The sequence below is a fragment of the Antedon mediterranea genome, chromosome 2 (assembly GCF_964355755.1).
Source record: "Antedon mediterranea chromosome 2, ecAntMedi1.1, whole genome shotgun sequence".
Classification (NCBI taxonomy): domain Eukaryota; kingdom Metazoa; phylum Echinodermata; class Crinoidea; order Comatulida; family Antedonidae; genus Antedon; species Antedon mediterranea.
The window spans coordinates 26797636-26812282 of record NC_092671.1 but is presented as its reverse complement, the minus strand read 5'-3'; the positions used below and the strand labels follow the sequence as shown (position 1 = coordinate 26812282).

Here is a 14647-nt window from a genome sequence, read left to right as displayed (position 1 = left end):
TTGGTTGAGAATTGCTTGGGTTTTTTTTGTGGGTTTTTTTTAGGTGGGGTTTGGATTATAGAAGGAAGAATTGTTTGTCAAAGATTATTATTAAATTTACTTTTTACATTTATATGTGTACAGTTGTGGCTATTTACCGTTGTTTACCGGTGGTTACCAGATATTACATGTCCGAAAGAGCCGTAATTGCGGCTGTGTGACAAACGGACTTTAAAATCAACACAAAAACTCACTACTCGAAATTAGATGACGCGCTCGGACACAAACTTTTATATCTGATATTTTTTGGAAACACGACGTTGGAATCATTTGATTTGTGTATGTGTGCTTTTTTAGTTTTTTTTTCTCCATATTTTGCATTTTTGTTTGCGTGAGGTTTGGTATCTTTTTTACTACTTTTGTAATTACATTGTTGTTTAGATGTTTTGCTTTAAGCGGAGATATTTATTATTTACACATATCGCGGATTCGAACTCGAACCTACTAAGCATTAATTTCAATGGCCATGGCGCTTTACTCACTGACCCAAACCGTGATTTTCAAAATACATTTTTAAGAAAATCGGCCTGTCTTCAACATTATGACAACATTATAACACGATCGGAAAACACCCTATCTGGGGCAAATCGTTGAACCTAAATTCGTTTTAATCGTGAATAACTAATTATCTAACTTAACTTAATTAGTAAACAGGGTTACATCAGGTGGTTAAAATCAGTACCGAAAGTACGAACCAACTTTACATACCATCGAGAAAAAATTCTAAAAATAAGGCGCGATTTACCGAATTTTGCCCTTACGTAAATTTATATATAGATTATCGATGATCTTATTTCAATCTAAGTTCAATAAAAAAGTTCGTAGATCTTGCTATTTTGAGTATAGGCCTATTCGTGTCCTGCTAAACATGAAGGAAATGTCGAATAGGTGTGTGATTTTTCAAAAATTAAATTAATAGAAACATTTAATTTTCCTGAGATTAGTTGTTGTTGTAAGGGAGTTGCTGTCTCAAGGTAATTGTGTCCTAGTGAGTAGTTGTCCTGAGGTGGAGATATAGTTATCCAACCCTACATAGGAGGTAATTTTGGCCTAGTGGGTAGTTGTGCTGGGATGGGTGTAGTTATCCAACCCGACATAGGAGGTAATTGTGGCCTATAGTGGGTAGTTGTGCTGGGGTGGGGGTAGTCATCCAACCCGACATAGGAGATAATGTGGCCTAGTGGATAGTTGTGCTGGGGTGGGGATAGTTATCCAACCCGAGACTAGCGGCCCCGCTAGCGGCACAAAGGGAATGGATCGTTTACTACCCATTGTCGTATCCCACTGCTGACTACAGTTGTATTAATACATATTACAAGCGTTGACAACCAGAACCAGGAAATGTCAGGTCCGGTGTCCGGTTATAAATATAGCAATCACGTTTATTGATAATACCTTACTATAAAATGCCCGACAGTAATTTGATTATAAACACTACATTCTAGGCATCTACTAAAATATGGAGAAAATTTCGCGAGTAAGTAAGAACTTGGAGCCTTTTTATATCAAGAGTGTAACCATTGGTGATAGGTAAGTACTACTTAAGTATCTAAGTGGGTTACAAACAACATTACAAATATATTAATTACACTTGCTGCCGACGCAAATTAGGTCTTTTTCAATATAGATTGTTTATATTTTGAATAAGACCTGATCATTTTTTGTGAATGAAACACAAAATATCTAATACTGTATTCGAATTATAAATCAGTTTTAAATAATTCTTAAAAGACACTTTATGGAGATATGATGTGATGTTTCGATAAAATTAGATTTTACCCATACAATTAAATTAATTCTAATCTAGGCCTACGTAACAAGAAGCCTCAAGGCATTTTCTGTTTCGTATGAAGTTGTATATTATACGTATTCTTTTTTATGGTAGTTCTGTTGGGAAAACTTGCCTCCTAACACGTGTATGCAAACATAAATATCCTGACGACTCAGACTTTGTTCCAACAGAGTAAGTATAGTTTGATCCGCTAAACATCTTTGCATCCATGTTTTAGAAGAGACTTAGGCGTTTGTCAATGATAAGTCCAACCAGTTGAGACTTAAAATATTCAATGATATGTATTTAAAGCCTGTTTTCCTGTCGACGTTATTTGATGCTATCGTTAACAATAATCAGCGATCTTCTACGTAAACATTGAAATGTTAACGATTTACAGAAGGTACTCGCTACCATTATCATTTCAACTTGATCGTTTTCAAACGAAAGTTACTTGTTATCTAGATTTCATTATAAATCATGTGTATAATCTATACACTAAGAAATAAAACTGAACAAACAATACGGATAATAAAAAACAAATTGCATTTCGTTTCGTTTCCCAAGGTGAGACTCGATCCCGGTACCTTGAACGCCATAGACACGAACAGTTGTAGAAAGATTCCTCTGTGTATTTACTGTGCAGTAACCACTTTGGCGCAGATAGATTATTACATACCGCAATGAATTATAATTTTTAACAATGATGAAATCTTTAAAAATTTCAAAAAATTATGCACTGTCAAACTATATACTTTTAACTTTAATATATATAACTTTTGAAGGAAGAAAGTTAATGTTAAGTTTGTTATTTCGGCCTAAGAAAATGTTATAATTTGTTTGATTGTCGAAATTAATTAAAAAAAATTTAATATGCCATTAATGATGAATTATTCAACTTTTGTTCTCTTAATTTCATAATAAATCATACATATGATACATACACTTCAAGAAAATGAAATAAAAAATAGGTGTTCCCGAGCATTCTAACGATATATATTAATTTTAAAATTTAGCATATTTTCACCATTGACGTGCTCGTATAACGCTGTTTCGCGTCGGAAAGTGAATAAAATATGATGATATTATTAAAGAAAGTTTTTTCAACAGTAATCGGACAAAAACAATGCGCATTAACGTTTGACGCGCGTGCAAAAATCTGCGCACTCATGGCAATTTTTTAAACGCTTAAAATTGCCTGAAACGTACTCTAATTTCATCGAAAATAAATTTTGACAATTTTGAACATTTTAAGCGCGCGTAAGCATGCGTTATATGCGCTACGCACGTAATTGTATTGCCATATGATGAAATATGACCTGAAATTTATGAGTACCAAATTTTGTTTAAAAGTTATTCATGCTTGTGAAGATATGATTACAAACATGATTTCGTTAAATCGCGCGTAGACCCCGTAATGTTTGATTGCGCACTGTGAAAACATAACCACATCGATTCCTGGCCATAAGGAATATACTCTGAAAAATTTACTTAGCTAGATGAAACTGATATCAAGATAATTGACGGACAAAATAGTGCTAAGGAAAGAATAAATAAATATTCTGACAGAATCAAGAGGTTATATGCATTATAATGCATATAACCTAATAAAGATCCTGACAGAATTAAGAGGTTATATGCATGAATGCATATAACCTAATTAATTAAAGCAGCGTTGGGTTTACCTAAATTCTGTAGAAACACTCCTCTCCTTTACTCTTTTAATTTACCCAGTTGTCTAACATTAAATGTAAGTGAATTTACTTTACCAGATATTAATTAGTGATTCAAAATCTAGGTCTTTTTACTCGCATCTATTAAATAGCAATTTAGAACATGTAAAAAACACCCTAATTGATAACATACAACGCAATTACTTTTCTATTTGTAATAATTATTGTCTTTAATAGTACATACCTCCATATTCTTTAAACAATATGTGAATTGTGTCAATCATGGTATCTGTAATAGCGTTAAGTCTGCCCTTTTTTTACAATGATTTTGACACTTTATTTAATTTGTTACAACCATTTTGATTTTCTTTTTATGATTCATGTGAATCTTTAGGCCTATTCAAATGTGTTTTATATTACTGTTTTATGTGTTTTTCCTAAGGGAGGTGAACACATTTTAATTTTGTAACATTTCAAAAAGATGAGCTTGTAGTTTAATTTTTTTTTAAATGTTTTATTAACAAAATCGTAGATTTTATCATGTAAGTTTATTTTTGTTCTGCATTTTTTTAGCGTAGGACATAAAGCTTTTACAAGATCTTTTTAGCTTCTTTTTAATTTCCTTTTCATAATTTCTATCCTATTGCTTATATCCTTTGTAAATATTTTATTATAAATACATTAAAGTGAGTTAGATAATTACAATAGAAAACAGAATTAAAAACAAAATGATATTGTTATTGCAAAGGTTTGGAGGTTACGGTCTTAGTATCACAGTGGACGGTGTAGCTGTGGAGGTAAACCCGGTAGAAGACACTATTGAGGAGCATGGCAGCATGCGGGAAGATTTTTGTAATAAGATACGCTCATGCTATTATTGTCAAGCGGTAAGGTGCCATTATGCTTAGGCTTTTATACATTTCTTCCGAAGACTATTTGCTATTTCTTTTTGGTCGTTTTGGTCCAATACTAAGAAGTATCTTTGATTACATAAATATCCAATCTTTGATACATCCCAATGTGGAGAACATAGGCCTAGTACAACGAGATGGATAGAAAATGACAAATCTTCCGTTGCTGACATTTTGCATCCGATAATGTCTATACATTGTTTCGTACTTAGGACGAAATCTAATAATAATGACGTAATGTGCGGGCGGCGGGAATGCTTTGAATCCTATAACAGTTTTGACTGGGTTTGTGTTTATGGGATTGATGGGACTAGACTGCTGTATCATTAAATTAGTTGTATTATTCTTTCTATTATTCTTTGTATTAAGCTAAAACATATATTGTTTATTGTACCATCAATTACTTAATTAGTTTTTCTCCAATACAGAATGTTTTTATCATTTGTTTCGACTTGTCAAATCCAACATCATATGAAAATGTAAGTAAACATTGGTATCCCGAGATACAAAAACACTGTCGCAATGTACCGTTTGTTCTAGTTGGTACAAAGTTGGATTTAAGAGAAGATGAGGACGGGAATCCCAGAACGACAGACGGTGGAACGAAGTTTATTACTTATGAACAGGTAATAATCTTATTTTCAAATTGTAATGTAAACAACTTAATTATCGATACTATGATGATACAAATTCTACTTCGAAGTAGATTTGTGTCAGAGAGCAAGCATGCAGCAGGTAACTGCACCAACAGGATGATAATTTAATAACTACTGTAGGCTACTTCGAAGTAGTATTATGTAATTTTACTTTATATATAGCGTATTGAGAATAATTTAAGTACAATAACGTCATAGTATGGCAACCATCTGACCAATCATCAATGTTGAAATACAGTCGTGTATGACGTATTTTACTTTATGAATCTTTCGTTTAATTTTAGGGCCAAGAAATGAAATCAAAGGTTGGTGCTCTGGACTATTTTGAATGTTCAGCTTTGACGGAAAAGGGGGTAAATGATATGATCCAAGAAGCTGTATGTCACGGAATATCGCATAAACTTAAAGAAAAGAAAAAGAAGAAAAATTGTGTAGTCTTGTAGCTTGTTTTATTTCTTGCCATTGGAAACTGCAGTGAATATTCAAATTTCGCCCCTTGCATACTTTTTGTTACTTTACAAGACCCGAAGACATTTTACTTTCATTGAAATTATTTATTTAATTAATAATTAAAATATGGGTCCATAATAAATAGCTAAAAATATTCTATGGAATCAGAGTATGGAATAGAGAGGTGGCGCTCATTATGTAATCGGAAAGCTACTTCTAATTATTGTTTTTTTTAAAAAAGGGGTCCAAATAGCTGAAAAACATACACAAAAAAACCGGCCTAAACGAATGAGTTTTCAAACAGGCATCATTCACTGCTGAATATTCATACAAATTGCAAGCTAACAGCTTAACAAGGAAGTGTCAGTTTCCGGTTCTAAATATAACAAATGTATCATCAATGATATTTAATTCGTGTTTTAAAATTGTATATACTGGTTGTATTTTTTTATATGTTTATCTTTTATTTTTATCTGGTTATACTATTCTGCCCTATTTTGAGAAAGGGTAGTATTATTTATAGTATTTCTGTACTGTATGTATTGTATTGTTGAGGGCCCCAATGATCAGATTTGCTGGATGAACTACCCTCATGAATAGAAACATGGTTCAATAAAAAAAAAATTTATCTTAATTTTGTTCAAAATAGATTTTGTTGGCTTAATAATGTTGGTACGAGCGTCGGAAAGTGTTTGTGTTACATCATATAGTCTCTTTCATTATTTGTTGATAATGAAAACAAGAAAAGAAATTCTCTAACAATCATGTATCATATGGACAGAAATAACAGTTAAATTAAATATCTATCATCGTGGTAAAACGTAAACATAGTAAAAACAAATATAAAATAGAATGATACATGTTGCATTGATTGCAGAAAAAAACAATTCAAAAAGAAAAGCAATTCTAATTATTGTAAATTGTTATCAAAATAATATATTTATTTGCTTATTTCCTGATGATATATTTTCGTAATTTGTAGAAAATAATCTGTTCTGCGCATGTTACATCAATACATAATTCGATAAGTCGATATTTTGGTCATTTGAAAAAAATCACCGTATTATTATAGTAAAAAAAATTTCGAAAAATTGCCATGCGCATGTTACCTCAACATATTTTTAAAAATCGACATTTTGGTCATTTTTCGAAAACAATCCCTGAACAGTGAAACATGATTTTTTTCAAAACACTGCCAAAATATTAACCTTTTTATTTTTTGACATAAAACAATGTTACCCTATAAAATGTATGGGGAAATTTTCGAAAAATGGACTAATGTAGACTTTTCAAAATTCAATCATTATATGATAATACTAATATGGTCTTATAGGTCCTAGGTATCATTTAGTGTTATAGTAACCAGTTATCCAAAAAATTACAATAAAAGGGAAAAGAGTTAAATCTTCCTAATTTAAAAAAAAAATTCTGATGACATTACATGATTCTGCACAGACAACATTGTGATATGAGAAAGCAACATTACGCAGTATGTATGATGTTTATTGATGTTTTTATTAAATTTTCACTAGACAAACATTCAATATTCAATCTTCAATCCCGAAGGATGGACAACATTATCAAAAAAGTCACAGAAGATGAAACCTACATAAATTGGGCACGAAATTATGATCCCATTAAAATGGAAAACAACCAGAAACAATATTTCTCTTAATAGACTTTTACACTTCATGTTTTTTTTAAATTTTGAAATATTCACAACATATCATGAACGCAAACTTGTTTGTTTTAAACTGTCAAGGTGGTAAATCTATAGAAACACCAAATTGCTCTGAAAAGTTTCTTAATTGTTCCTCATATTGAACATTCTTTTGGATAGCTTCTCTGTAGTTAAATTTGAGATCCTCAATTTCCTCAAAGAAGTTTGGATCAAATTGTTCAAGCTCTTCTTGTAGCTATAAATTAAAAAAAATAAGCAAATTGATTAACAAAAATAATGTTTGTTAATGAAAAATATGTTAAGGTTAATGTGTATAAAAGCAATCATTTCTAAAAAAAGCGATTTACCATGGAGAAGAGACATATAAGAAATAGAGGTGGACTGAAGAGGTTACCCAGTATAAATATATATTTCAATCAATCAATCAATCAATCAATATACTTAACATTTTAAAACCCTGAATTAAAGTGAATTTTTATACCTGTTGTACTTGTATCTGCAGCTTATCTCGTGCCAGTTGAATGGCTTTCAATTCAGTTCTCAGTTCAACATTCTCGGTTAATAATTTATCAGAATCAAAACGATTTGATGAAAGATCATCCTGAACAAGAAAACAAGGTTTTGTTATTTTTAAAAATCTCTCACATATTGTAAAAGCATTCAGATGACTCTCCAATGACATGACTCACCATAGTGCTATAAAATTTTAATTTTATAGCACCATGGACTATTTCTATATGCTTTATAAAGTATCTCTTGTATAGGGCTTAGACAGGAACACATGAACTGTAACAGGATTTGAATCTAGTGAGGTTGGTAAGCATCGTTAATTATAAAACAAAAACCCATTTTCTATATAAAATATTTTTTTTCTTATTTTGGTATTAAAATAAATTGAAAGTCATGAGCTCTCTATACTTTACCTGAAATGCAGTACCAGATAATGAAGAAGCACCCTGTCGTCTAAACAGCTTTAATTCATTTAGTAGCTCTGCCTTCTCATTTTCTAATCGTTCATTTGTTAGCCTGCAATAAATAATATAGCAAAATTAAGAAACAAATTATAATTGCTACAAAACAGAAACCAAATTGAGCCACAGATGTGAGTGTTTTTGATTTATTTTTTGTTTCCTTTCAAATCATATTGATATACTGGAATTATTCAAATTCATATTACACAATTTAAACACAGTCACACTGCAGAATTACTTCATATTACATTATGCTTTATATTACAAAACAGAAATGGTCTTTCTGTCTACCTAAATAGTGTATAGCCGTTAGAAGAGCAGGGGCGGATTGCTATAAAACAGTCTTAACTAATGGTCTTAACTCCCCGATTAAAGCCGGCTTTATCTGATAGACGGTCTTACTAAAGCCACCCCTGTTAGACCATTGCTATAAAACAGTCTTAGATAAGACCGCGTAAAGTAACAAATTGAGGGCGTACTTTGCGCGTAGAATACCAAATAAGGTAATGTTCGTCACGCTTGTTCAATTCACAAATCATAACAGTACGTACATTTCTACGCAAGAAAATCTATTCTAGGGCTATATAAGAATAAAATCACCGTTATTATTTGATTTAACTCTTAAAACTCGTTCTATTGGTTGTCTTTGACGATAAATAATACGTAAAAGCAACAAAAAGAGAGGTTTAAGACTGTTTTAAGACTCCTTCGAGTAGGCTTTAATTTTAAAGACCGTTTACAGGTTAGACCGCGGTATAGCAATGGTCTATAATGTAAGACTACTTGCTACGTCACGAATTATAGCCGGCTAAGCGCTAAGACCGGTTATAGACCGCTTATAGCAATCCGCCCCAGAAGACATAAAGTTAAGGCTATGTGTACCAAGTTAAAGAACGAATCATCATCTACAGTATCTTTTTCATAGTGCTTAGACAGTGGTGTAATTTGGCCACATAAAAGAAAAACACTGGCACTGTGACCAATACAGGATTTGAACCCAGTGAGGTTGGTAAGCATCATTATTAATAAAACAAAAACCTCTTTTCTATATAAAATATTTTTACAAAATATACCATCAAGAACGAATTTGTAATTACACATGTTCATCTTGATAAAGTTTAATGACTTTGATCATGTAAACATCATGAGAACATCATGTGAACATCATATTAACATCTTATTAACATCATGCGAACATCAAGGAATGATTTTAAAAAAAGTAAAATTTTCAAGATAATCTATGAATAGGTACAACATTGACATCAGGACATCCAAAGAAATTGAAATGTTAATGTTATATGCAATTGTTTAAAAAAAAAGATGCATACACCTTTTTCTAAAACTATTTCTCTTTTCTCATACCTTGTCATTTGAAGATGTTGCACAAGCTGTTCATCAGTGTTGGCATCTGTTGGAAATCTCTCCAGCACTGCGATCTTCTGCTTAAGTTCTTCAACGTCATGGATCAACTCCTGCTCTCTGTGTGCTGCATCTCTTAAGAGCTGTTTCATGTCTTGTATTGCAGATGTCTGAAAAATAAATAATGTTGACATACTTTGATAAAAGATGCTACAAAAGTTAACTCTAAAAAAATAATTGATGTACCTTATTGTTTATTACTATGGTACCTGTTATCATTGTTTCACATAACTTGTATTATTTTTGAAGTGTGAAAAATTGAATAAAAGAAGAAGAAGAAAACATTAAGAGAAAGTCTTCAGATTGCATTTCCAAAAGAAGGAGTCATGCTCAAGTTCCGTTTCCAGGTGGCCAAGTCTTGGGAGAAGTGTCCACCTGTTTTTATGCTGCAAAGCAAATCTAAGTTTTACATCATGATGTTACCTTTTAAATCATTGCAATGTGTTGTTTGTAAATATCTATATACGGCATCTGTAATTGGCAGTGATGAATGTAACATACAAAAATAAATTAATAAATGTGCATTGAACTACAAAAGGATGTTTTACTTTTTTATCTAAATCAAGTTCCATGTTGTTCATCTTTTCTTCATACATTCTAGTAACAACAATAGATTTCCAGCTCTTGCTGTCTGAGACTTCTGTCTTGGAAGTACGAGCTTGCTCAAGTTCCAACTTTTGCTGACTCTAAAGAAAAAAGCAATAATACTTAATGTTAAAATGTTTACTGGAATTATACATGTGCTAAAAATGAAGCGATTCCACCCTCTACCTTTCTTTATAACTGGTTTTAGAGAGACAGCTGCTAAAATTTTACCTGTTGGAGATCACGTGTAGACTTGTTCATATCAACTTCCATTTGACTTTTAGTAAATCTTAATTTTTTATTTTCTTCAACTTCTTTTTTTAATTCACGTCGCAGTTTCTCATTTTCAGATGCTACTTTAGCTATCCCCTTTTGCGAACTCTCGTATCGATGGCTTAACTGGCCTCCATATGTTAATTTTACTTTTTCTAGTTCACCCTTTGAAAAAAAAAAAAGGAGCATTGAGAAGAAATTTATAATTTTAAGACCAGACTAGGAGAGATATGTAATTACAGCACCTATTTGACCTTATTCAACTGCAACACTTATTCAACTGCAGTTAACTGCAGCATTTATTTGACTGTAGGATATGTAGCATTTCGCCTGCAGAACTTATTTGACTGCAGCACTTATTTAACTGCAGCACTTATTCAACTGCAGCATTTATTTAACTGCAACTCTTATTTGATTGAGGAAGCACACAGTTTACCTTTAGTTCTTTGTTTTTCTCCCTTAAATTATGTATTTCAGTTTGGGTGACAACTCCAGGAGCCTTTTTTAGTTGTTCATTCTCTGATTGTACTCTCTCCACAACTTTCTTCATTAGGCCAATTGTTCTTTCTAATTCTGGAACTGATTTTCCACTACTTCCACCAGACTGTGGAAGAAAAACAATTTTTTTTTTTTCGAATCTGTTCTTATTTTTAGCTTTTAATTTTACATTAATAAACATAAATGCTAATTCCAAATTTAGTGAAATCAAATTTTTGCTTCACAATAATACCAAGATTTCTTTTCAAACTCATACCCTCAAAGACAGCCAAATGGTGTTGGGTTAAAAATTAGGCTACACCACCGTACCAGAATGAATCTCATGGTCAGAAGAAGTACCACGTTTCATGAGAAGATTTAGATGATAGAAAATCTTTTTTATCCTGAAATTAGTGTAGAATAATTTATTCTAAAATTTTTTTCTTGCAATGCCATACCCTTCTAAGACTACCAGAGCTGGTTCGCATCACCTTCTCTCGCTCTCTCTCCAGATCTTGCTTTAAGACCTCTGTATACTGTTGAAGGTCACCGATGCGAGATTTCAGACGTGGAACATCTTTCTTAGCTTGCTCTGCATCAAATTTTAGCTCGATATTCTCTTCGGTTAACTGCAGTAGTTGTTTTTGTAACTCTTGTTCTCTTCCTTCCATAAGAGAGTTTGAATCAACCTGTAAAAGAATTAACAGAAAAAGTGACAAAATCAAATGATGCAACAAATTGGTGACAAGGCATTTGGTTGAAATTAACTTGACTCTGTGTTTCTCCTTGACCATAGTTCTGGTGGTACAGTAGAACAAGTCTTTTCGGATAACGAAAAAAAAAATGAAGATCCAATAGCATCCTTTGTGATAAGTAGGTGATCTCTATTGTTGATGTTACAGTATTTATGAGGGCTTGCTGTTTATATGATGTTCATCTGCGCCTAATCTCTGTATAGCTTTGAAGAACAGTAAACAATCCACTAAAATAGACTGCTAAGCTGGTGTATAACCTACCTGTGCATTACTTGACAATCTCTTAACCATTTCGTTCTCCATTGCAGCTAGCTTATTAGTCAATATTTCATTTCTTTTCTCTACATCGGCAAGTGCTCCTGCATTACCAATGGCTAACTGCCTTTTTAGAGATACCACCTAACAAATTCAAAACGTATGAAAATAAATACATATAGTTATACTCCAAAAAATAAAATACATTAATTTTAAGATATTTCAAACTTTTCTTTTTAAACTTTACTAGTATAAACCTTTGACGAATATTAGAAAATATATAAGAATTATTAAAAATTGTTGCTGGTAACTTAACTTGCCATTGCTGTGCTGTTTCAATAAAGAAGATTTTGTTTCCAGATGGTACAAAGAATTGAATGTACACATACAAATCACATTATACTATACTATATAACGAAAATGCTATTCTTACCTCTTCTTCAAGTTGAAAATTCTGTTTTTTTAATTCTTCAACCTTTGGATCAAATTTACTAGGTGGAGTTGGTTTAAAACCCGCAGCTTTTCTTGAGGTCAAACCTGCTGTCCGGCTCATTTGTGCTTTCTCATTTCTTTTGATTTAAAAAAAGAAAGAAAGAAAACATTACATTTTTTTGTTGGACTGGAATATAATTAAACACTCAGTATCATGTATTTATTAATAAATTTAATTACATTAACAATAACTCAAACACAGTATCATTATAACAATTGGGGTGTTAGCACAAATTTGACCTATTGCATGTTATTATTTTGGTATATACAGTATATCCTCCCAAATTTACAATGATTTTATGTTCATTTTATATTCAGGACTTACATTCTTCAATAAATTATCATCAAACCTCTTAAACTCTATTTCTTGTAATTCTTTTACTTCAAAACTCCAAGTTACTAGATTTAACAAAATGTTGTTCCTGTTTCGTTATTTGCTGCTTTCTGTTCTTGATTTCGGCTTAATTTATATGCACTTTATCAATTTTTTTACATTTTTTTTTCGTTTATTTTTTTATGAAATATTATCAAAACATATCTTTATCCTATTTTTTTTCTCCATAAAATTGTTACAATGTCACTTTATTTTATGTCCTCCTTCATAGGCATCAAGCATTCTTTAAATGTTACTATGTCACTTTATTTTATGTCCTCCTTCATAGGCATCAAGCATTCTTTAAATGTTACTATGTCACTTTATTTTATGTCCTCCTTCATAGGCATCAAGCCTTCTTTAAATGTTACTATGTCACTTTATTTTATGTCCTCCTTCATAGGCATCAAGCATTCTTTAAATGTTACTATGTCACTTTATTTTATGTCCTCCTTCATAGGCATCAAGCATTCTTTAAATGTTACTATGTCACTTTATTTTATGTCCTCCTTCATAGGCATCAAGCATTCTTTAAATGTTACTATGTCACTTTATTTTATGTCCTCCTTCATAGGCATCAAGCCTTCTTTAAATGTTACTATGTCACTTTATTTTATGTCCTCCTTCATAGGCATCAAGCATTCTTTAAATGTTACTATGTCACTTTATTTTATGTCCTCCTTCATAGGCATCAAGCATTCTTTAAATGTTACTATGTCACTTTATTTTATGTCCTCCTTCATAGGCATCAAGCCTTCTTTAAATGTTACTATGTCACTTTATTTTATGTCCTCCTTCATAGGCATCAAGCATTCTTTAAATGTTACTATGTCACTTTATTTTATGTCCTCCTTCATAGGCATCAAGCATTCTTTAAATGTTACTATGTCACTTTATTTTATGTCCTCCTTCATAGGCATCAAGCATTCTTTAAATGTTACTATGTCACTTTATTTTATGTCCTCCTTCATAGGCATCAAGCATTCTTTAAATGTTACTATGTCACTTTATTTTATGTCCTCCTTCATAGGCATCAAGCATTCTTTAAATGTTACTATGTCACTTTATTTTATGTCCTCCTTCATAGGCATCAAGCATTCTTTAAATGTTACTATGTCACTTTATTTTATGTCCTCCTTCATAGGCATCAAGCCTTCTTTAAATGTTATTATATAACACCTATATAAATTCCTGTCATTTGATTGGACGAATGTGGGTCACATGGCGTGCAATAGTACGCACTATTCAACGATCGTTAAATAGTACTTTTTGAAACATTTTTGTGTACGAAAAAAAAACGTCTAGATGTTATATAAAACAAATAATGAATGTTTTGTATTCATGTAATGGTACAAATAATGGCACTTGGTGAATGATGAAAGGTTATATCAACTCGGCTTTGCCTCGTTGATATAACCTTTCATCATTCACCTCGTGCCATTATTTGTACCATTGCACTCATAAACATTCATTATTTGTATACTATGTCACTTTATTTTATGTCCTCCTTCATAGGCATCAAGCATTCTTTAAATGTTACTATGTCACTTTATTTTATGTCCTCCTTCATAGGCATCAAGCATTCTTTAAATGCTACTATGTCACTTTATTTTATGTCCTCCTTCATAGGCATCAAGCATTCTTTAAATGTTACTATGTCACTTTATTTTATGTCCTCCTTCATAGGCATCAAGCATTCTTTAAATGTTACTATGTCACTTTATTTTATGTCCTCCTTCATAGGCATCAAGCATTCTTTAAATGTTACTATGTCACTTTATTTTATGTCCTCCTTCATAGACATCAAGCATTCTTTAAATGTTACTATGTCACTTTATTTTATGTCCTCCTTCATAGGCATCAAGC

The 14647-nt window shown here is 31.7% G+C and overlaps 2 protein-coding genes across 2 annotated transcripts in view; one reads left to right on the top strand and one right to left on the bottom strand.

Annotated features, from left to right (window-relative positions):
- The first annotated feature begins 1373 nt into the window (after positions 1 to 1373).
- LOC140040810 (ras-related C3 botulinum toxin substrate 1-like) lies at positions 1374 to 5784 on the top strand. The gene is made up of 5 exons (XM_072087028.1): positions 1374 to 1569; positions 1925 to 2002; positions 4232 to 4370; positions 4823 to 5020; positions 5335 to 5784. The coding sequence occupies exons 1-5, from the start codon at positions 1499 to 1501 to the stop codon at positions 5491 to 5493; spliced, it is 645 nt and encodes a 214-aa protein (XP_071943129.1). The 5' UTR covers positions 1374 to 1498; the 3' UTR covers positions 5494 to 5784.
- LOC140040808 (centrosomal protein of 290 kDa-like) overlaps positions 5784 to 14647 on the bottom strand; it is a 103932-nt gene continuing 95068 nt past the window's right edge. The window contains exons 42-51 of the mRNA XM_072087025.1: positions 12350 to 12485; positions 11923 to 12060; positions 11365 to 11595; positions 10866 to 11033; positions 10388 to 10594; positions 10120 to 10257; positions 9515 to 9681; positions 8105 to 8207; positions 7663 to 7782; positions 5784 to 7416 (exon numbers count right to left, since the gene is read on the bottom strand). Of these exons, the coding sequence (XP_071943126.1) occupies positions 7258 to 7416; positions 7663 to 7782; positions 8105 to 8207; positions 9515 to 9681; positions 10120 to 10257; positions 10388 to 10594; positions 10866 to 11033; positions 11365 to 11595; positions 11923 to 12060; positions 12350 to 12485 (1567 nt within the window). The 3' untranslated portion in view covers positions 5784 to 7257. The remainder of the gene's footprint in view (positions 7417 to 7662; positions 7783 to 8104; positions 8208 to 9514; positions 9682 to 10119; positions 10258 to 10387; positions 10595 to 10865; positions 11034 to 11364; positions 11596 to 11922; positions 12061 to 12349; positions 12486 to 14647) is intronic.